The sequence below is a fragment of the Lithobates pipiens genome, unplaced genomic scaffold (assembly GCF_037356315.1).
Source record: "Lithobates pipiens isolate NorthernLeopardFrog02 unplaced genomic scaffold, aLitPip1_a1.2 Scaffold_13, whole genome shotgun sequence".
Lineage (NCBI taxonomy): Eukaryota > Metazoa > Chordata > Amphibia > Anura > Ranidae > Lithobates > Lithobates pipiens.
The window spans coordinates 454478278-454502816 of NW_027507718.1; the positions used below are offsets into that span (position 1 = coordinate 454478278).

At 44.0% G+C, this 24539-nt stretch overlaps 1 protein-coding gene across 2 annotated transcripts in view; it reads left to right on the top strand.

The window, feature by feature from the left end:
* CLNK (cytokine dependent hematopoietic cell linker) overlaps nt 1-24539 on the top strand; it is a 267728-nt gene that overhangs the window by 97715 nt on the left and 145474 nt on the right. For both annotated transcript variants that reach the window (XM_077477779.1, XM_077477780.1), the window contains exon 3: nt 126-154. In XM_077477779.1, the coding sequence (XP_077333905.1) occupies nt 126-154 (29 nt within the window). The remainder of the gene's footprint in view (nt 1-125; nt 155-24539) is intronic.

A 24539-nucleotide genomic window follows, 5' to 3' on the forward strand; every position in this document is an offset into this window, starting at 1 on the left:
ATATATATATATATATATATATATATATATAATATTTAATTGATTGATAAGGATGATGGTGTTTATGATGATTTGTAATTCTATAGCTCATGAAGAATTATAATAATCAATTTTTCTCATTACAGTGAATCGTGGCAATCATGGTCCAAATCAGGTAAGGCTTATAACATTTCAAATTCTTAAAATGTGTAAAGAGGCAAATTGGATTGAAGGTTTTTTTCAGTTTCAACAATAATTATTCAATAAATTGGAAGCACAAATTAAAAAGGAGCGCCAATCTCCTGTGTAAAAACTAAAAGTCAGAAGCTACAAAATCTAACTTAGAAAACCATCACTTACTTGCCCCCATGATCCAGCACCGTCCTTACCTGGGCTAGTTCTTCATTAGCCTTCAGGTTCCCGGCGCTATCATCTTAACTGTGGGCAACTGACTATGATAGCTTGAGGCTTCCCAGCCAAGTGCCCACTATGCAGGTGCGAGCCATACTGCTCATTGTGAATGGTCCCGCAGTCTTCTGGGACTTGTGATGTCCCAGATGACTGCCAGGATAGAGGGTATGAGGAGAATTTCTGCTCCGATTGCCCAGGCGGTCAGAGCAGAAGTTGTAGCGGGTACTTGTCATAATCAGATACCTGCCTCACGTGTTATCAGCAGCCCCTACACTGGTGCTTCACAAATGGAAATGGAATGACTCCATTAATATTTTGGAAGTAAAAGCTTTGAGCACATGCTGGCTATTACCTCCCTAACCTGTGCAAAATTTGAGAGGACTTGGGAAATGTGGACTGACAGATATACCAATTCAAGTTAGGCCTGCGCCAAAAGGCTGTAATATGTTGCAATTATTCTGAACTTTAATTAAATTGTTTACCATACTTGTCACCTACATGTAATGTTTGATAGACTGATGAATTTCTACTCTGCTGTGTGTACCTACCTTGTACCCTGAAATATTTATTTCAATGAAAATTATTGAAACAAAAAAAAAACAGGTACTCGCCCCTCCAACTCCACAAAAATGCCATTCTTGAAATAGGAGGGGGGAGGAGGTCTTAAAATGGAACCTCCCCTTTTGGGTGGAGTTCCACTTTAAGTAAGGATAAGATGACCTTATTCAACTTAGAACCCTCAAATGTTGTATACTGTATTTTCTCAAAGCAGAGGTTCTGGAGAATAAAATGGTGCCTGTTGTAATTTTTTATGTCACACAATATTTGCACAGCCTTTAATTAAATGTAAATTTTCAGGAAAAAAATACTGCACACTAAAATCAATGCACACAAACACAATATAATGCCCAAATTGTTTGATAAAATATAAAATATGATGTTGCATTGAGTAAATCGTTACCAAACATGCCAAGATTAAAAATTTTGTATGTATGTGAAATGGTGACAAACTACAGTACCTAAAATAGTCTATAGGGAAGAATTTATAAGACTTTACAGAGGTAAATGTGAGCATGTGTCATATGTGTGGTGTAATCACCGTTTACCTATGCATGCCAGATCTATGTGTGTGTTTGCATTTGCGTGTATACCTGGGGTGATTTTTCAATTTTGTAAAGCCGACACCAAGGGGGTTATTTACGAAAGGCTAATCCACTTTGCACTACAAGTGCAGTCACTGTAGATCTGAAGGTAAAATCTGAAATGAGGGGAAGTGCTGCTGAGTTAATCATCCAATCATGTGCAAGCTAAAATGCTGTTTTTTATTTTTCTTGCATGTTGCCCTCGGATCTACAGCGGCTGCACTTCCAAGTGCACTTGTAATGCAAAGTGGATATGCCTTTCATAAATAACTCCCCATATGTGTACCAGGGACGGACTGACAACTCATGGGGCCCCCGGGCAATAGGAGATTATGGGGCTCCCAGGCAATCAGATTATGGGGCCACACAATATACACATACATGTAAACGTAGTATACACAGACATGTTTCTGTTGGCTCAGAAGGTACTGGAGAGGTGGGGCAGCTATAATCTCAGGATTTTTAGACCAAAAGGATATCGGTAAGGGACATTTTAGAGACCGATGTAAAAAAACACAGATTTTTACATACTGCCCCTGGTTTTACTGAGGCTGGCAACCCTGATGGGGCACCCTAGTGGCCTGGGGCCCTCGGGCAGTGCCCGAGTGGCCAAATGGTCAGTCCGCCCCTGATGTGTACCATGTCACTGTACTGTTGAGTTTCCCTTTTGTGTAGTGTTGATATTGGTTATTGAAGACAATGATTGTTTTTCTATTTGTACTTGTGTACTTGTCTATACATTTTGCATATTCTAATAAAGACTCTCCCTGGTTAAAAAACAAAAACAATTACGGTATGTAAAGCCACCCAATTCACTTTACAAGAAGCTGCAGCCATAATCCTAATATAAACTAAATACTTAAATACTCCAAGTCCTGATCCAGCTAAGAGCGAGTAGGCATGGACCATATTTTCATACAAACCTTTTGAAAACTCAGTACAAATCTGCCATGATTTTATCAATACAGTGTCAAATGGAGGTCAAATGCTTAAAGTGATTGTAAATGCTTAGCTTTTTTTTCTTAAAATAATAAACTTGTTATACTTACCTGCTCTGTGCAATGGCATTGCACAGAACAGCTTTCAAATCTCCTCTTCTGGGATTCCCTGCTGATGCTCTTGGCTCCTCCTCTTCTGTGTAACTTCCACCCCATGCAGTGCACAATTACAGTATAAAACTTCCTGCAAAAGCTTGGTTGCACAGATAGAACACCTTAAACCCCAAATGTGCCAGCTTTATGGTAAAGGATGGAAGAGTTCTTAATGTCTGAGTCTTTTTACATTGGTACTGATTCTAAACGTAAAGCGTCAATGCTTGGTAGCAGATCAAAAGCTGAATCCATTACACTTACTTTCAATTTTGTCAATCATAACCCAGTTATGAGTGTTTGAATATTTTGCTAACCATAGTCTTACCTGTACTAACTGGGTAACATGCAAAGGCCAGCCTATCACTTACCCTGAGTGGCAACTCACTTTGATCTCTAACGTAATAAAAAGGAGATCTGAAATCAAATTTTGATTATATCTGAGGAGTCCAATATATGTTGAGAGATATGATGTATATTTTCTATCCAACCCCAAAAGCAGGAGAAATACTTTGTCTGTAAATCTTATTCCTTTAATTTCCAATACTGTTGGTTCAAGTGTGTCTAACTTCTGTTGTTTGCAACTTTCTCTACCTCTTCTATGCGTTACCCTCCTAGTGATAGTACATATAAAACAAATAAGCTGGTTGTTGTTTGTTCTAAGGAACACACAAATCTGAGACAACTGCTCTGTGAGTATAGTAGTTATAATGTATCATCAAAGTCTATAGTTCTGGTGTAAGTCACTGCTAATCTGTGTAAGATTGTAACACTTGTGTTCTCTGTAATTGTAACAGTTGGCTGACTGAGCATGATGAAAAGACTTTAAGTGGGTGTGTTTACTAACTTTAATACATGATAGCTAACCTGTAAATTCTAGTGAGAGCAGTGTGTGTGGTCCACAAAAGCCAATGTGTCAATCTGCCCAAGAGTCGGTTGTATTGACTGGAAGTGTCAGGAGCAAGGTCTCTCACAAGCCTACTAGTTGTGAGTGGTGGCAACATAGATATTAGTGGGTGGGTGTTGTTTATGGTTGCTACCTATGTCCGGATTAGGGAATTTGGGTTCTCATTATATTTGTATAATGCGCTGGTCAATTTCCAAGGATGTGTGTCAGATGGTGAAACTGCTTATAAACTGGCCTCCCTCATCCCTATACCCCTGATGACCCCTGATTCATGACAGTCCATACAGTAAACTATTTTGCACTAACTTAACTTTAAGGTCACTAAAAAAGAACTCTTTGAGTCTGACGGAAAAGAGGTATAATGGATATCCCTAAGAGTTGGTCCTAGCTAACTTTGTAAACTGTTTCATAAAATCCTAGATGTGTGCATGGACCTAAATGCACACAAAAAACTATTATTGGTCATAAGTAATAACACTATAGAGTTTTGATGCTAGGAGTATCAGATTGCCTTAGGCTGGGTTCACACTAGCACACCAGTGTGAATTGGATGTGGGTTTTTGAGGAGATTATGATGGGCTGTCTATGGAGCTGGTTCACATATCTCCATGGCGGCTGAAGAGCGGCTTGCACAGGAGTCCTGTGTGTCTTTGGCTCTGTTTCAGAGCCAAATTCAGGCAAAAATTTGGCCCTGATTCATCCCTGAAATGGAGAACAGGGACGCACTGACCACTACTGCGAGCCGTATACAGCTTAGATGAGAACCCAGCCTTAGAGATTCAGGAAGGAACTTTTTCCTATTGGGTTTTGGTTCATAGCAGGTTTTGTGAAAATGGCTAAAGTTTTTGTGCTGAAACTGAACTCTGAATTCAATAGGAGCCGAATGTAAAAAAATGGCCATATTTACATAGAAAATGGGGAGGGTGTTGGTATCTAGGTGCCCCGTATTGTTAAAGGAGGGTTTCAGATTCTTATAAGCCCCCTGCCTGCAAGCTCTTGTCTTTTTCAACATGGAGACAAGGTTCTTTACCAGGGGGGTAAGGTACTTCTTCCATGTTAAGCATGTATACTGATATGGTACAGGAGGGGGAGGGTGCATGCTCAGATAAAGGTCTAGTTTGCATTTTTTGGCACGGGATCCTCATGTTTGGTGAATGGGGCTGGTGAAATCACTGGTTGTTAACCACTTTCAGACCGGACCATTTTGCTGGTCAATGACCAGAGGTCTTTTTACAATTTGGCACTGCGCTGCTTTAACTGGTAATTGCGCGATCATGCAATGTTGTACCCAAACAAAATTTGCGTCCTTTTCTTCCCACAAATAGAGCTTTCTTTTGATGGTATTTGATTGCCTCTGCGATTTTTATTTTTTGCGATATAAACGTAAAAAGACCGCAAATTTTGAAAAAAAATGATATTTTCTACTTTTTGTTATTAGAAAAATCCAATAAACTCAATTTTAGTCATACATTTAGGCCAAAATGTATTCAGCTACATGTCTTTGGTAAAAAAAAAGTCAATAACTGTATATTTATTGGTTTGCGCAAAAGTTGTCACATCTACAAACTAAGGTACGTTTTCTGGAATTTACGCAGCTTTTCGTTTACGACTGCCTATCTCATTTCTTGAGGTGCTAAAATGGCAGGGCAGTACAAAACCCCCCCAAATGAGCCCATTTTGGAAAGTAGACCCCCTAAGGAAATTGATAAGTGGCATGTTGAGCCCATTGAATATTTTATTTTTTTGCCTCAAGCGATTGAATAATGACAAAAAAAATTTTTTTTGTTTTTTTTTACACAAAGTTGTCACTAAATGATATATTGCTCACACATGCTATAGGCATATGTGAAATGACACCCCAAAATAAATTCTGCTGCTTCTCCTGAGTACGGGGATACCACATATGTGGGACTTTTTGGGAGCCTAGCCGCGTACGGGGCCCCGAATACCAAGCACCGCCTTCAGGCTTTCTAAGGGCGTAAATTTTTGATTTCACTTCTCACTACCTATTACAGTTTTGAAGGCCATAAAATGCCAAGATGGCACAAAACCCCCACAAATGACCCCATTTTAGAAAGTAGACACCCCAAGCTATTTGCTGAGAGGCATGTTGAGTCCATGGAATATTTTATATTTTGCCACAAGTTGCAAAATTACAAACTTTTTTTTTTTTTTTTTTTTTTCACAAAGTTGTCACTAAATTATATATTGCTCACACATGCTATGGGCATATGTGAAATGGCACCCCAAAATAAATTCTGCTTCTTCTCTTGAGTGCGGGGATACCACATATGTGGGACTTTTTGGGAGTCTAGCCGCGTACGGGGCCCCGAAAACCAAGCACCGCCTTCAGGCTTTCTAAGGGCGTAAATTTTTGATTTCACTGCTCACTACCTATTACAGTTTTGAAGGCCATAAAATGCCAAGATGGCACAAAACCCCCACAAATGACCCCATTTTAGAAAGTAGACACCCCAAGCTATTTGCTGAGAGGCATGTTGAGTCCATGGAATATTTTATATTTTGCCACAAGTTGCGGGAATATTACAAACTTTAATTTTTTTTTTTTTTTTTTTCACAAAGTTGTCACTAAATGATATATTGCTCACACATGCTATGGGCATATGTGAAATGACACCCCAAAATAAATTCAGCTGCTTCTTCTGAGTACGGGGATACCACATATGTGCGACTTTTTGGGAGCCTAGCCGTGTACGGGGCCCCGAAAACCAAGCACCGCCTTCAGGCTTTCTAAGGGCGTAAATTTTTGATTTCACTTCTCACTACCTATTACAGTTTTGAAGGCCATAAAATGCCAAGATGGCACAAAACCCCCACAAATGACCCCATTTTAGAAAGTAGACACCCCAAGCTATTTGCTGAGAGGCATGTTGAGTCCATGGAATATTTTATATTTTGCCACAAGTTGCGGGAAAATTACAAACTTTTTTATTTTATTTTATTTTTTCACAAAGTTGTCACTAAATGATATATTGCTCACGCATGCCATGGGCATATGTGAAATGACACCCCAAAATAAATTCTGCTGCTTCTCCTGAGTACGGGGATACCACATATGTGGGACTTTTTAGGAGCCTAGCCGCGTACAGGGCCCCGAAAACCAAGCACCGCCTTCAGGCTTTCTAAGGGCGTTACAGTTTTGAAGGCCATAAAATGCCAAGATGGCACAAACCCCCCCCAAATGACCCCATTTTGGAAAGTAGACACCCCTAAATTTAGGGGTACACTAGTGAGACTAGGTAATAAATGGCGGGTGCCCTGAAACTATAAAAAAATAACTAACCAACCAGCGTCACCTGCAACAGTTATATGGTGATCACTGGTGAAAGGGTTAACTAGGGGGCAATCAGGGGGCTTTATGCAGTAGTATATGGGGGTCCCTGGCGCTATAAAAAGCTGCGGCGAACCTAAATACCTACCTGCCTAACTAGCGTCACCTGTGACACTAATACAGCGATCAGAAAAACGATCGCTTATTAGGCTGGGTTCACACTGGAGCGATGCGGAAACGCCACGAATCCGCGGCGGGTTCCCGCATCGCATGCCTCCCGGCGGCAGTTCACACTGCCCTATGCGAACTGCTGGGAGTGTCAGTGAAAAGTTAATGACACCCCCAGATCAGTTCGCATATCGCAGTGCGATCTGCAAACTCGGATCGCATGGTGTGAACACCCATGCGATCCGATTCTGCTGCGGACCAAAAAAAGGTCCCGTGCGAGTTTGCGGCGGGTGCGGCGCGAATTCAGCCATACTATCTGTATGGCTGAACTCGAATCGCACAGAGATCGGATGTGATTTGCACTGCAGTGTGGTGCGAATCACATCCGTTCTCATAAACCGCTGCAATGTGAACCCAGCCTTAGTGACACTGGCGACGGGGGGTGATCACGGGGTTAAACCTTTATTGGGGGGGTTAGGGGGGTACCTTAGAACTAAAGGGGGCTAACCCTAACTGCCCTAACAGTTATTACAGTCACAAATGACACCCGCCGGGTGATCAGGGGGTTAAACCTTTATTAGGTAATAAATGGCGGGTGCCCTGAAACTATAAAAAAATAACTAACCAACCAGCGTCACCTGTAACAGTTATATGGTGATCACTGGTGAAAGGGTTAACTAGGGGGCAATCAGGGGGCTTTATGCAGTAGTATATGGGGGTCCCTGGCGCTATAAAAAGCTGCGGCGAACCTAAATACCTACCTGCCTAACTAGCGTCACCTGTGACACTAATACAGCGATCAGAAAAACGATCGCTTATTAGGCTGGGTTCACACTGGAGCGATGCGGGAACGCCACGAATCCGCGGCGGGTTCCCGCATCGCATGCCTCCCGGCGGCAGTTCACACTGCCCTATGCGAACTGCTGGGAGTGTCAGTGAAATGTTAATGACACCCCCAGATCAGTTCGCATATCGCAGTGTGATCTGCAAACTCGGATCGCATGGTGTGAACACCCATGCGATCCGATTCTGCTGCAGACCAAAAAAAGGGTCCCGTGCGAATTTGCAGCGGGTGCGGCGGGTGCGGCGCAAATTCAGCCATACTATCTGTATGGCTGAACTCGAATCGTACAGAGATCGGATGTGATTTGCGCTGCAGTGCGGTGCGAATCACATCCGTTCTCATAAACCGCTGCAATGTGAACCCAGCCTTAGTGACACTGGCGATGGGGGGTTATCACGGGGGTTAAACCTTTATTGGGGGGGTTAGGGGGGGTACCCTAGAGCTAAAGGGGGCTAACCCTAACTGCCCTAACAGTTATTACAGTCACAAATGACACCAATGCAAAAAAATAAAAAAAATAAAAAAAATGCTATTGGTGTCACTGTGACTGGGGGGGCAGGGGTGATTGGGGGGGTGATCGGGGGGTGAAGGGGGGGTGTGAGTGTGCCTGGCATGTTCTACTGTGAAGTGTCGTGTTGGTGCAACTCACCGATCCTCTCTCCTCGGTGCCGGAACGAAAAATACCGACACGGAGGAGAGATTACATCACTTCCTCTCCTGTGTTTACATTACAGGAGAGGAAGTGATGTCACGCCTCACTTCCATTCGTCAGGAGCGATCGAGAGGGGGTGGCCATGAATGAATGGCCGCCCCCTCATCCCGGATCGCTTCTGAACGAAAACCGACCGCCGCTGGCCCCCCACCCGCGGGAAGGCAGGGACGTACAGGTACGCCCATATACCTGCCCGTGCCATTCTGTCGACGTACATCGTCGTGCGGCGGTCGGCAAGTGGTTAAGGACTGCACCCACCAGCATCCTTAAAGTGGAACTTCACCCAAAAGGGGAAGTTCCACTTTTACACCAACCGTAAACCCCCCATTACCTTTTGGAACTTTTTTTGGGGGGAGCGTCATCTAGTTTTACCCACTCCCACTTCCTACATGTACCCACTCCCATTTCCAGTTGGGTTGCTGCAGTGGATCCACTGGAAGTTCTTATATTCCCTCCCTGCCTGCAGCCTTTTGGGACACATCACAGATCCCAGAAGTCTACTGGTCCATTCACAAAGTGCAGCAGATTTGCAGTGGGCAGTTGTCTATGAAGTACCCACTGTTAGAGAGCAGGAGGTCTTGGGAGGAATGAAGAGGGAGATTAGGTTGGTATTTTGAGAAGAGGCTAGTGATGAAGCTGAGTTGGGGATGGCTTTGTAACTTAATGTTAGTATTTTTAATTTAATCCGTTGGGCAAGTGGCAGCCAATGGGGGATTGGCAGAGAGGGGTAGCAGACACTGAGCGGTTAGTAAGGTGGATGAGTCTGGCAGCAGCATTCATGATGGACTGAAGGGGGGATATTCTATTTAAAGGTAAACCAATGAGGAGGGAGTTGCAGTAGTCAAGACGAGAGATAACCAGGGAGTGAATCAGGAGCTTTATGGTTTCCTTGGTTAGAAAGGGACGTAGCTTGGAGATGTTGTGGAAGTTAAGGCGGCAAGCTTTGGAAAGTGATTGGATATGGGGCCGAATAGAGAGTTCAGAGTCCAGGATAACACCTAGAACCTTGGCATGTGAGGATGGGTGGATGGTTGTGCCATTGCTCTTGACAGTGAAGTCAGGGGAAGAGGCACATGGGGGAGGAAATATTATAAGCTCAGTTTTGGACAAGTTGAGTTTGAGGAAGTGTTGTGACATCCATACAGATATGTCTGTTAGCAAGTTAGTGATTTGTGAGGAGACTGATGGAATGAGTTAAGAGGTCCAAGAACAGAACCTTGGGGAACCCCGACAGAGAAGGGAAGAGGAGTGGAGGAAATAGAATTGTAAGTGACACTGAAGGTACGTTGGGATAGGTAGGATGAGAGCCACTGAAGAGCACAGTCATGGAGACCAAGGGAGTAAAGTTTTTTTTTGTGGAGGGGGTGGTCAACTGTGTCGAAGGCAGCTGAAAGATCCAGAAGTAGGAGAACAGAATAGTGTCTGTTGTTTTTTGCAGTTAGTAAGTCATTTGTGAGTTTTAAAAGAACAGTTTCTGTGGAGTGTTGAGGGCGAAATCCAGATTGAAGGGGATCAAGAAGGTTATTCTTAATGAGGTGGTCACTCAGTTGGTTGTAAACCAGGCATTCGAGGAGTTTAGAGGAAAAGGGGAGCAAGGAGATAGGGCATAGATTGTTAAAATTGGTAGGGTCCAAGGATGGCTTTTTAAGTATGGGGGTGACCAGTGCATGTTTTAGAGCATTGGGGAAAGTGCAAGAGGTGAGGGAGAGATTGAAGATGTGGGTTAAAGAGTGTAAAATAGAGTCAGAGGGCGGCCGTGGTGTTTGAGAGGGAATAGGGTCCAGGGGGCAGGTGGTAAGGTGGGCATTAGAAAGGAGCTTAGCAACTTCGTCTGTCATAGCAGATTTGAATAAGGGGAGTGTCAATTGTATTTGTTGATATGGGGCCTTAACTGGGGAAAATACCTGTAGAGTGGAGATTTCATCATGGATTGTATCAATCTTGTTATTGAAGTGATTAGCAATTTCCTGGGCAGTGAGTGAGTCAGTGGGTGGAGGCAGTGGAGGACAAAGTAGAGAGTTGAAGGTAGAGAAAACGGAAAATTGTATACTCACCTTTCTGTAATTTTCCTTTCCTGTTGCATCTCATGGCAGCATACACCTATGGGGTTGTGGCTCCACCCCCGCAACCTGATAGGACCGTTTAACTATTAAATCTTGAGAGGGCCCCTGCTTCAGCATTCTCAATATATAGATACCTCACCTTAGACGAGTGGGCATCTGTATGCTGCCATGAGATGCAACAGGAAAGGAAAATTACGGAAAGGTGAGTATACAATTTTCAGTTTTCCTGTCGCATCATGGCAGCATACACCTATGGGGAATAACTCGCAAAACTGGGTGGGTCTAAGCAGAAAAAGTTTATTTACAAGGAATGGAGGAATTGGACTGAATAATCGCTCTACCAAATTCCACCGTGGACAACCTAGCGGAGTCCACTTTGTAGTGGGATATAAAAGTACTTTTTGAAGACCATGTGGCTGCCTTGCAGATGGTTTCTGAGGAGACTTTGCAGAAAGCTGCCCAGGAGGTTGCCATTGCCCTTGTAGAGTGCGCCTTTAAGCCCTCAGGTATCTGAGCTTGATTAGAAGAGTAGGATTTCTTTATGATTTTCACAAGCCATGCTGCGATGGTGCGGGAAGTAGCTGCCTGTCCTCTTCTGGAGCCATGAGGGATGACTAGGAGGTTTTCCACTTTCCTGAAGTCACTGGTCTTCGAGAGGTAGGCCAGTAAGTTAGATTTTACATCCAGTGGATGAGGGTCGCCCTGCTCTGTAGAAAGAGTGGGAAGGCATATTTCCTGATTAAAATGAAAGGAGGAAGCCACTTTGGGGACAAAGCGGTCTGAAGGTTTCAGAACTACCTTGTCTGGGTAGATGGTAAGGTATGGTTCCTTTGCCATTAGTGCATGCATTTCCGACACCCTCTTGGCTGATGTAATCGCTATCAGAAAGGTGATTTTGAGGGTTAGATTCCAAAGGGAAGCTTTTTCAACTGGAAAGAATGGGTCATGAGATAGGAAGTCCAGTACTATCGAAAGATCCCAAGTTGGAAATTAGGGCTTTCTGGGAGGTCTCAATCTTAGACAAGCCTTCTGGAATTGAGAAATAAGAGGTTCTTGAGCCCATTTCACCCCCGTTATGGCAGATAGAGCTGATACGTGTACTTTCAAGGTGCTTGAACCAAGACCTTTGTCAAGACCTAGCTGAAGGAACTCTAGGACCTGAGCAACTGTAGGGGATGAAGGGTCCCAGGCTTGTTGTTGTGCGACCGAGAGGAACTTATCCCAGATTCTCTTGTAAGTGTTATTAGTGGTAAACCTTCTGGCTTGGAGAAGGGTGTTTATCACTTTGTGGGAACATCCGTGAGCTATGAACCTAGCCCTTTCAGTCTCCATGCTGTTAGGTGTAACTTCTCCGGGCATGGATGGAGGAATTGACCTTGAGAGAGTAGATCCGCTGTCACAGGGAGTACTCAATTGGAGTAGGGTCGTGAACCACGGCCTCCTCGGCCAAAAGGGCAGGACTGCTAAAACTGTGGAACTTGATTTCCTGAGTCTGAGTAGAAGCCTCGATATGATTGGAGTTGGTGGAAACACGTAACCTAGGTGGAAATTCCAGTTGTGTTGTAAACAATCCGTGCCTTCCGCCGAAGGAAAGGGAACTCTCGCCAGGTACCTCTGACACTTTGCGTTGTTTGGAGTTGCTGCCAGATCGATATCCGGAACCCCCCAAGTCTTCGTTATCAGAGAAAAGGCCTGACTGCTTAGGGCCCATTCGTGGTTGGATACGAACTGTCGACTCAAGGTGTCTGCTATCTGATTCTGGACACCTGGTACGTATGTTGCCCTGAGACTGGTTAAATTCAGTTGCGCCCATTGGAAGACTGGTTGGACTTCTTGCAACATGGAGCGACTCCTGGTGCCTCCTTGCCTGTTGATATAGGCCACAGCCACTCGATTGTCCATCTTTAGTAGGACATCTTTTCCCTCCAGAAATGGGCTGAAGGCTAGTAGTGCCTGGAATGCTGCTTTCATCTCCAATAAGTTGGAAACCACATCGTGTGTCCTGAATGGCCAACAACCTTGGGCTGCGTGGTGACGATAGTGTGCTCCCCATCCTTCCATGCTGGCATCCGAGGTGATCACTTCTTGAGAGAGAAGGACTAAGGCCGCGTACACACGCGGGGACTGTTCGCCCAACTTTGTCCGTCAAACAGTTTCAGCAAACAGTCCGCTCAAAATTAGCATGGACGGACATGGCCACACACGACGAACGAACAGTTTGCTGAAACCGTGCGCGATGACGTGAACGGCACGTACGACGGGACGAAAAATACGACGTCCTATACACTGCATTATAACTTTCGGCGTGTAAATCCTGAGCATGCGCGGAACTTAGTTTGACGAACAAGCCTACACACGAGGGGACTGTTCGCTGAAACAAAGTTTCAGCGGACAGTTTTTCGGAAATTCCGAAAAACCTTGTTCAGCGGACTGTTCGCTGAAACTGTCCGCTGAAAGCCCACACACGAGCGGACTGTCCGCCGAAACACTGTTCAGCGGACAAAGTTGGGCGAACAGTCCCCGCGTGTGTACGCGGCCTAAGCGTTTGCACCTCTTCAGATTGTGTGGTTTTGTCCACCATGATAGCGATTGCTTCACCTCTTCCCGGATCACTATCGGCTGGGTCATTGACACGCCGTTCCATTGTTTGAGGAATGATATTTGAAGAGGCCTGGCATTCCACTGGGCCCATTGTACCATTGGGATAGTTGCCGAGAATGACCCTAAAATACTGAGACATTCCCTGGCGGGGATGGTAGTGGCCACGAGTAACCTCTTTACTTTCCGGATTAGGATGGGAACTTTCTCCTCCGGGAGTTCTACTGTATTGAGTCGGGTATCCAGCTCTGCCCCCAGAAAAATCATTCGCTGTGTGGGATTTAGACTGCTCTTCCCCCAATTTATCAGCCACCCAAATTTTTGCAGGGTGGAAATTAGGATTGCGCGGTGAAGTAGGAGGGAATCTCGGTTGTCGGCCAGGAGAAGGATATCGTCTAGGTAGTGGTGCACCCTCAGGCCTTGCTCCCTTAATAGGGCAATTACTGGCAGTAACACTTTTGTAAATGTTCTTGGAGCAGTGGATATTCCGAACGGGAGACTTTGGAATTGGAAATGTTGATGACCTACAACAAAACGGAGAAATTTCTGAAATGAGGTGTGAATGGGAACGTGCAGGTAGGCGTCTTGTAAATCGATGGAGAGCATCCAATCTCCTATGTTGATGGCCTGGAGGATTGTCTGCAGACTCTCCATTTTGAATGCCTCCACCAGGATTCGGTGATTGAGTTTCTTTAAGTCCATGACAGGACGTAAGTCTCCTGTTTTCTTTTTTACCAGAAATAGAGGAGAATAGAATCCTCTCCCTCTCTGTGGTAGAGGAACTTCCCTTATAGCTTGCTTCTGGATTAGGTCCTGAACATATCCGTTCAGTAGTACTCTCTTTTGGTGAGATGATGGTATCCTTGTTATTCGGAAATGGTCCCTTGGGTGCTTTCGGAACCTCCATCTGTGTCCGAATTGGACAGTCGCCACTGCCCATGGATCCTTTATTGTCCCCGCCCATACCTGCTTGAACAACCTTAGCCTGGCTCCTACTACAGCTGGTTGGGCGGGCGCACCTTCAAAAAGACTTTTGATTCCCTGAAGTAGGGGTCTTGGCTTTCTGGAGCTTGAGGAAGGATGATTGAGGGTTCTTCCAGTTTCTCCTGTACTCCTTGCCAGGTCTATAGGATCTTGCCTCCCTATATTTGTCTGGGAGGTTACGTCTGGGGGCTGACGGTCTTTGCTGTTTAGATCTTCTATCTGAAGGGATCAGACCCGATTTTCCCCCGGTAACTTTAGAAATCGCAGAATCTAGCTTTTCTCCAAAGAGATTTGCTCCATCAAAGGGAATCTTGCACCAGTTTGTCTTCGAGGATGGGTCTGCAGACCAGGGTTTCAGCCAAAGTGCCCTTCTGGCCATTACTGAGCTCAGCATTGCTCTAGATGTAGATTTAATTATATCTACAGAGGCTTCTGCGACAAAGTCGCCTGCGAGAGATAGTTCCTGTAGGGCTGAGATTACCTTCTCTTGTTCCCCTCCTTCTGACACCAGTCTCTCGGTATTGGCGGACCAGTTGGAAATGGCTCTACCCACAGCTGCTAGGGCCACAGCTGGTCTGCATGCGCCTCCTGCTGATAGGTAAGATCTTTTCAGATCTAGGCCAATTTTCCTATCTAGTACATCTTTAAATGTAACCGCATCTTCGATTGGAAGTGTCACATGTCTGGCAAGACGCATCAGAGAAGAATCCACCACTGGCGGGGTCACTAATGGAGTGACACTAGGCTCCTTCAGGGGATAAAGTTTTGCTAACCTGTTAGTTAGACTGATCTTCTTATCCGGCTTTTGCCATTCCTCTTTAATCAAATCCTCTAGTTCCTCAATAAATGGGAAGGTCTCAGGATCTTTCTTGAGATTTGGAAAATATTTCCTCAGCTTCTGAGGAGTTTGTTTTTCTTCCACCCAATTGATCGCTTCCTTCACTGATTTAATGAAGGGTTCAACTAGTGCAAAGTCGAAGCCGGTAGAGGCGTCAATGTCATCATTATCTGACAAAGGATCTGACATCCTTGAAGTGGAGGGAACAGCAGATGTGGTGCCTTGCAAAGGTCTGCTAGTTTCCGGCCCTGCGATTTGGAGGGGCAATTCAGTAGCTGGAGTACTAGGATCTAATTCCCTGTCTTTTGTTGCTTCATTTAAGCATGAACGACAGGCCAGCTTATCTGGGAGTGCTATTGCGCCACAAACCCAGCATGAGTTTCCAGAGGGATGGAGACTTTGAGCGCGAGAAGAGTGTCTGCTAGTAGGGGATCTTCTGTGGTAGGAGTGTCCATGTCGAGAGTAGGACCTTGATCGCCTCCTCCTGTGATCTCCGCTCTCTCTGCGCCTTGAGCGGCTTCTGCTATGGTCTCGGTCCCATCTATGACTTGAGCGGCTTCTTCTTGAGCGCCTTGAGTGCGACGATCTGGATGACCTGATAGGGCTGTGCAATTTAGACAGCGTTAGTGACAGGCTCTCTTTTTCCTCTTCGTACTTACCAAGTTGACCCCACTTACCTAATAGGCTGGCGATGGTCTGCTGGGGCAGCGGCCTCCATGAAGAGTGAATCCTAAAAACGAACGGAAATCAGTGTGCAAAGACAGGTAGGGAGATATGCCAGTTGCAGAAAAAGAACTTTAGAAACGAAGAGACTGACCTGAGATCCGAAGGGAACGATATGTAAGAAACGATCGGAATGACGAAGACGATCTTGGTCGTGAAGCAGCAGCAGCCACGGTACACAAAGCAAAAATGCCATTTTTAAACCCCGCACTAATGCCGTCGTAACGTCGACGTCATCCCGCACATGCGCAGAAATGTCCCACGACGATCGGCTCCATTTTGGAAAGTGGCGAACCGGCAAGACAACGAGGCACTGAACGCCAGCGCATGCGCAGAGGAGTTCAACCATCGGCGCCCGAGGAGCGAGGTTCTACAGAGCTTGACAGGAAAGGAACAGAAAATACCTAGAAAGCACAGGTTAGAGGCCGCTGCATAATAAATCTGTTTAAGATTTGTAAAGATAAATAACGATACCCCTGAGACCATCAGAGTGGGGATTCCTCCATTAAGCTCATTTAGAGGCTGTACAGGTAGGACTTCCACCCAGGAGAGGCTTGAACCTGGCTGGGGCGATAGCGGTAAGGGGTGATGTCCGGTCTTCTCAGGTGAGGAAAAAAAGGAGAATGCTGAAGCAGGGGCCCTCTCAAGATTTAATAGTTAAACGGTCCTATCAGGTTGCGGGGGTGGAGCCACAACCCCATAGGTGTATGCTGCCATGATGCGACAGGAAAGTTTCCTGGGACTGGATGAGAAGGTGTTAATAAGAGTTGTAAAATAGGTCTGCCTGGCAGTGTGGAGGAAAGAATAGTATTTCTGGAGGGCAGATTTGTATTGGTTGAAGTCTTTGAGAGACTTAGTCTTGTGCCACAGACGCTCAAGAGCACGACTACGTTTTTTGCTAAGTTTAGTGTCATCTGTTTGCCAGGGTTGTAGGGGTCTAGGCCTGATTCTGCGTGTAGTGAGGGGAGCAAGCTTGTCCAGGGTGGAGGACAGGAATTTATTGTAGATGGAAGTGCCTTGGTTGAGGCAAGACAGGGGAGAGATTTTGTCATAGAGGTGGTCAGTAGCAGAATAGAGGAGAGAAGGGTTGAAGTTGTGAAAATTTCTACGGGTGATGGTTAGGCAATTGGAGGTAAAGGTGTTGGAAGACAAGGAGAGAGAGAGAAACTAATAAGGTGGTGATCCGAGAGAGGAAAAGGATTGTTTGAGAAGTTGCATGGAGCTCATAGGTAGGAGAATACAAGATCAAAGGTGTTGCCATCAGAGTGAGTAGAAGCCTGTATCTATTGCTTCAGGTCAAATTAAGAGGTTAGACTAAGAAGTTTAGAAGTAGCAGGAGTGTTTGTATTAACAGGGATGTTAAAATCACTGAGGATTGTGGGAATTTCTGAAGAGAGAAAGTAGGGTAGCCAGGCAGAAAACTCATCAAGGAAAGTCGATAATGGTCCAGGGGGCAGTAGATCACAGCAATTCTCAGGGAAGTTGGAGAGAATAGACTTATACAGTGAGCTTCAAATGATGAGAGGGAAAGAGAGGGAGGGGAGTGAATAATCTTGGGGGGATAGGAGGAGTCCCACTCCACCTCCCTTGCATCCATTAGGCCTAGGGGAGTGGGTCAAGTGAAGCCAACCCTGGGAGAGGGAAGCAGGAGAAGGGGTGTCAGATTCGTGGAGCCATGTTTCGGTGAGAGCAAGTAGATTAAAGAATGGCATTGGTAAGAAGAGGAATGGAGACTAAATTGTGTAGATTGCGACTACTGCCAGAGGGTGAAGGGTGATGGTGATGAATGTGTTGGGTATAATTTAAAAAGGGAGGCCCAGGGTTTGGGGAAATATCTCCAGAGGTTAGGAGACGCAGAAAAGTAAGGGAGGTAATATGAGAATATGATTTGTGTGAGGGGACATGCTTCAGTATCTTGGGAGGTTTGTTAGCAAGTGGGTTTAGAGTTAGAAAGAGGTGATGAGTGCAGAAGTAGGGAGAGGAGAGAAGTGAGAGTGATATGTACAGATTGTGGGGTGGAGAAGAAGTGTGAAGAAAAGGGATGAGGCTGTAATTGTGAAAAGGAGGAGAGGTAAAGAGTGCATGTTTCAGAGAGGAAGGTGAGATCATTTGTAAATGAGTTCATCTGCAGTCTGCTGTAGTTAGCATTGTGCAAATCACTGAAATGCAAGAGCAGAAGTGCCACTTATTTAAAGAACACCACTTCTTTGGAAGAACCCCCTGTATGTGCAGCCCCCTGTATGTGTTCCCCCGTAAAGAAGGCCTTATTTTTATACTGTGTTGGGTGTGGGTTGAATCTGGCAATTAATCAATCAGGAGGTAATTTTAGGCACACAGCTAGCAGAGCAAGACTTTTCACACCAAACTGCAAGAGGAGCAAGAGGCCAAAATTGTAAAGATAAGGGAACCCATAATTTAGGTGAGACTTAATAGCTAAATAAACATTGAAATAATGTGAGCATGGCTACAGATGGAGTTAAAACTGCAGTAATAAACAGATTTACCAAATATGCATTCAGTCAGTCAATGTTCAGTTTAGAGGACATGGGAGTATAAACGCAGATTTACCTAGGTTTGGAAATGAGCGGTGTGCACACAGGAGAATAATTATTGCCTGAGTGGAGCATTGGAAAACGGGGCCTGCCTTCTTTGATACAGAGACCCTGGCTGGGTGTGTTGGAAGTGAAACACTCTAGTGACATCTTTGCCTCTCCTTCCATCCATAGAGGCTCATAGACAGCAATGTTCCTATCTTTGGCATGCTTGTCGGGTGTTTTTCAGAGAAACTTCCCCGTTATTATATGACCCATCTTATTAATTAAAAAACCCATAGCCATTGACAGATCACTGATGAGAAAAGTAACATTGGTTTGCTAGAATCATCTCTTCATGCAGATTTTTATTTATTCTTTTCACTGGTTGTAACCTGGCTTAGAATAGTGTGAACATGTTTAAATAAGCTCCTATGTCAGGTCAACAATCAGAAAAGAGTAAATTCACTTTTTTCTCTCTGTTGCCTATAGACGAAAGCTGCTGTGTCTAATGGCAAATTCTGCCCTGACCTCAGTGGCCCTTCCTCTTAAGCTCTTGGGCTTGGCCCCTTAGTTCCAGTGAAGGGAACTCTTAAGGCATCAGCATACCAAGACATTTTGGACAATTTCCTGCTCCCAACTTTGTAAGTTTGTGGATGGCCCCTTCCTGTTCCAACATGACTGCACACAAGTGACCAAAGCAAGGTCCATAATGACATGGATGAGTGAGTTTCCGGTGGAGTAACTCGAATGGCCTGCACAGAGTCCTAGCCTCAACCCAATAGAACACCTTTGGGATGAATTAGAGTGGAGACTGCAAGCCAGGCCTTCTTGTCCAACATCAGTGCTTGAACCTGTGCTTCTAGAAGAATGGTCAAACATTCCCAAAGACACACTCCTAAACCTTGTGGACAGCCTTCCAAGAAGAGTTGAAGCTGTTATAGCTGCAAAGGGTGGGACAACTCAATATTGAACCCTAAGGATTAAGACTGGGATGTCATTAAATTGGATGTGCGTGTAAAGGCAGGCACCCCAATACTTTTGGGTAATATATTGTATTTAAGAGTCTATCTGTTAATTTCTTTAATAATTATAATGAAAGTAATATGTTTAAAAGTGAAAGAAATTTTGCTATTTGAAGTCCCTTTAGTACTTTGTAGATTGAAAATAAATAAACGTTCCTTTCTTAATATGGAAGAAAAAAATATTTATGTAGAAAGTAAAACGTTTCATTTGAGAGTTTCAGTTCATTGGTGGAAGTATGAATGTCTTCATCGCCATCTAGTGTTCACAAGAAAGTATGGCAATCATTTTTGAATGCTGCTTAGTCTATATCAGCCTTTCACAACTTTTTAACACAGAGGAGCCCTTGAAATAACTTTCCGGTCTCCCCATATGTGATCGCCAATAGTTTTATTGCTCACATATATTCAGTAGGAGAAGGGAACTGAGACATGGGTTACTCCCAAATGTAATTTGTAATTAGAGGACAATCTTTTCTAGGAGTAGCAACTAGTTAGACAGTCTAAGCCCCTGAACACACGGTCGGACATTCTGCCAACCAAATCCGTCGGATTTTGTCCATCGGATTTTGCCTGTCGGATCTTGTCCGAAACTGTTGCATACACACGGTCGGACTAAGTTGTCGAAAAATCCGATCATTCAGAACGTGATGACGTAATTTCGTTACGATGGGACTAGTAGCCAATAGCTTTGATGTAGGAACTTGATCTGAGCATGCGTGGCACTTGGTCCGATCAAAATTCTCTACACATGATCGGAGTATGTCCGATCGAACCAGTTGGTCGGAAAATATTTCCAACATGTTGTAAAATTGGGTCCGACGGATATTCAGAAGGAATCAGTCCGATGCATACCACACACAGTCGGATTATCCGACAACACAGTCCGATAGGACACATTCCGACAGATTCTCCGACCGTGTGTACAAGGGCTAAGACCCCACAGCTGAACAAGTCTGAATAAGTCATGGGGCAAGTCTTTGTGTTTGCATCTGGTTTACTCATGCAAATGCACTACTGCAGGTACCCAGTGCAGCTTCTAGTATACTTCCCAGTCACAGGAATCAGTTTAAAGGGGTTGTAAACCCTCATTTTTTTAAATAAAAATAACAAACATGCCTATACTTACCTGCTCTCTGCAATTGTTTTGCACAGAGCAGCTCTGATCCTCTTCTTTTGAGGTGCCCTCCCCCCCAGCGCTCCTGGCTCTTCCTCTTCATAGTGTGCAAGCCAATTTCCCTGGGGGCACCCATATGGTGGCTCACTTCCAAGTCCTGCTGCGTCTACTGGCAAAGATAGCAGGACTCGGCCCTGCCCACCCCGTGCCAATGGATCCTGCTGCTATCAATCTGTCCAATGAGGAGAGAGAGTGCCTGGAACTGCTGCTCTCGTGTACATCACTGGATCCGATTGGGCTCATGTAAAAAAAAGGGGGGATTTGGGGGGAGCTGCAGCACAGAATTTTTTTCATAAAAATGCATTAAGGTGAAACACCTTGAAGTTTTAGAACCACTTTAAAGTCGATACTCAAGTCCTCAGGGCAGATGCCTCCTTCCAGCTTCCTTTGGACATGGCCCAGGAGTAAGACAGTACCTCTCCAACCAGATCCCTTGAGGTGTGGTTCTGCAATGAGCTCTAAGCAAAGTCCAGCTCTGGCACTATTGAGATCCTCAGGAGCAGCTGTTCAGTCCATGGGCAGCCTGAGGTGAGCTTCCGCTCTGGAACCCTCCGAGAGAGAAGGAACCCTGGTCTCAATTGTCTAAAAATATTTATCTCCACTTCATTAAATATTCAGGTTGGTTGTTTGAAATTTCTCGCCCTAAGCTCTGGAAGCTTCTTTTGGATGTAGGGGGAGCAATTAAACTCACAGCTTGTGAGACCCATGAGCAGGCCAGAACAAAGGATAACTGCTCTCTTGATTACAGAAGGAGACAAGAACTAAAGTTGCCTAGCATCCTACACTAGGAGAATGTTGCTTATGGTTTTGAGTCCTATAGTCAGCTATAAGGCTTCGGCAAGAAATAAAGGGCCTTTAGCCATAAGTTGTTTTGTAGAATTAAAAGAAAACAAGTTATGAAAAAATCAGTCCACCTTAGCAGTTTTCATTAACATTCTCAGACTGAAAGTGAGATTGTCTCAAGATAGTTAACTATCCCTTCTTGTCTAAGGCAAAGCGGGTTTCTGATTGAGCAAGGTGGAGAGGACAGAATTGGAAATAGGCTTTAAAAACGTAATATTAATAAGACACCGGGGCCAGATGGCTTGTACCCAAAGGTCCTTAGGAAACTCAGTCAAGTAATTGCCAGACCATTGTTCCTAATTTTTTACTGACAGTCTACTGACTGGAATGGTACCAGCTGATTGGAAAAAACAATGTAGCACCAATATTTAAAAAAGGGTCAAAATACATCCCTGGGAGTTAAAGACTAGTTAGCCTAACATCAATAGTATTCAAGCTCTTGGAGGGGATGAGAAGGGACTATATACAAGGTTTTAATAATGACAACGGTATCATTAGTAATAATCAGCATGGATTCATGAAGAATCGTTCTTGCCAAACCAACCTATTAACCTTCTATGAGGAGGTGAGCTCTCATCTAGATAAAGGAAGGCCCGTAGACATGGTGTATCTGGATTTTTCAAAAGAATTTGACACAGTTCCCCATAAACATTTACTGTGCAAAGTAAGGTCTGTTGCCATTGACCATAGGGTGAGTACAAGGATTAAAAACTGGCTACAAGAGCAAGTTCACAGGGTAGTAATAAATGGGTACTACTCAAAATGGTCAGGGTGGAAAGTGGGGTCCCCCAGGGTTCTATGCTGGGACCAATCCTATTTAATTTATTTATAAATGACCTAGGGGATGGGATAAACAGTTCAATCTCTGTATTTGCGGACGAAACTAAGCTAAGCAGGGCAATAACTTCTCCGCAGGATGTGGAAAACTTGCAAGAAAGTCCAAACAAGTTAATGGGGTGGGCAACTACATGGCAAATGAGGTTTAATGTGTAAAAATTTAAAATAATGCATTTGGGTGGCAAAAATATGAATGCAATCTACTCACTAGGGGGAGAACCTCTGGGGGAATCAAGGATGGAAAAGGATCTGGGGTTCTTAGTAGATGATAGGCTCAGCAATGGCATTCAATGCGAAGCTGCTGCAAACAAAGCAAACAGAATATTGGCATGTATTAAAAAGGGGATTAGCTCAAGAGATAAAGCCATAATTCTTCCACTCTACAAGACTTGGGTCCGGTCACGCCTGGAATATGCTGTCCAGTTCTGGTCACCAGTCCTCAGGAAGGATGTGCTGGAAATGGAGAGTACAGAGAAGGGCAACAAAACTAATAAAGGGACTGGAGGACATTAGTTATAAAGAAAGGTTTGCGAGCACTGATGGACTTGTATCTTTTTTCAACCTCACCCACTATGTAACTATGTAACTATGAGAGGTGGGGCAGTGATATTTCACTCTCCATCTCGTCCAATCAGAGAATGCTTTGCATTAATTTAGAAGATGCAAAGCATTCTCTGAATGGTGCCGGTGCTGAGCAGCCGACCTCCTGTGTTCAGAGTGCAGCAGGACAGCCGCTCAACATGTGATTTCCTACATCCAGGGGAATCAGCCAGGTAGGGTATATGCATAGTTATATGAGCTCAAGCTGAACCAATGTTACTATGTGTAAAATATTCATACCTAGAATTCATCTTTAAGTAATCTGGTGCATACTGAAGCTGCCAAATTAGAACAGGGCATCTAGGCTTTAAGATGTGTAGAGAGCAAGATTTAAAGAGGAAGTAATCCTCCCTGTATTGTTTGTACCTATAGGTAAACCTAGAATAAGACTTACCTGCAGGTACTGTAAAAATCTCCTAAACGTGCACCACTTAGAAGATATTTACTGTATACGCCACCGATTACATCATCGGCGCATGCGCTCTGAAGGAACGGCCGGCCATGCCGTTTCTTCAGAGCCTGTGCTGTGACCGGCAGCTCCCACGTGCATGCACAGGAGTGATGTCATTGCGAGTCTGGCCACTCACAGCACCAGAGCCCACGAGAAACACCGAGGAGGATGTCAGCCATCTCAGTGGTGTGTGTGCGCCTCTGGAGGGCTTAGTTCTAAGGTACGTACTTTATTTAGGATCAGAGGGCCCTGCTCGTTAGAGCTTACAATCTAGAAGAATTCTAACTTGCAGGCTACAAGTTTTGTTTCTTAATATGCTATTTATACTGTTATACTGAATGTTTTTGCATTCTTGGCAGCTGCAGTCCAGCTGTCTAACATTTTCCTGGCAATTACAAAAAGTACTCTTACGCTATGGTTTGTACCTTCAATGTTTTCAATAAAAATCTATTGAAAATGAAAAAAATAAATAATATTATTCAGTATGTGTTGGAGGACCGGGTTGCAGAGCAATAAATTAGGTTACTTTAATGGGACTTTTTAGCTCTTATTACAATTTAAAGCCAAACAAATTACGATAATAGTTTGGAGTGTGGGAAAACTATTTGGGCAATGCTTGTATCTCATAAATCATCTTCAATACAGTCAGAGATTTGGATGCATACCGTATGTAACCGATATATATACTGAATTACAGGAACAAAAATAGACATAAAATGACAGTAAACATGCAACATATTTTGGAAAATTAACTGCTGAAAATTCTTGTACATACAGTATATATATCCTGTTATAACTTCAGACCAAATCTATACTTTGACTTGTTCCAAATATTCACAATGAAAGATACATAGCTGTTTGCTGCCATCTAGAGGAGGAAATTATGGCAGCGTATCATATAAGTCTGCTTGCAGTTTTATGTTTATTAAAAAAAGGCATACTACCTACATTATCTTATCTATATTATTATTTACTGGTGGAAACTGTAACACCTATTATGAAAACAAAACATATGTCTAAGAGTAGTATTAAGGGGAAAAGACAAAAAAAGAAAGCACCTTTAAGTGCAGTACGGCTTTTTATTCAGAAATTAAAAGATTAAAAACACTCACAAGTATGATAAATAAACATGGAGTCTGTGCTATCCTGCAGCAATAGAACTAGATGTCAAGTAAAATGGCTCCTTTGCTTCCGGAATAACCGTGAAATGCACAGTAGGTGGAATGAAAAAGTATTCATACCCCTTGACATTTCCCAAATTTTGTCATGTTACAACCAAAAACTTAAATGTATTTTCTTGGAATTTTATGTGATAGACCAACACAAAGT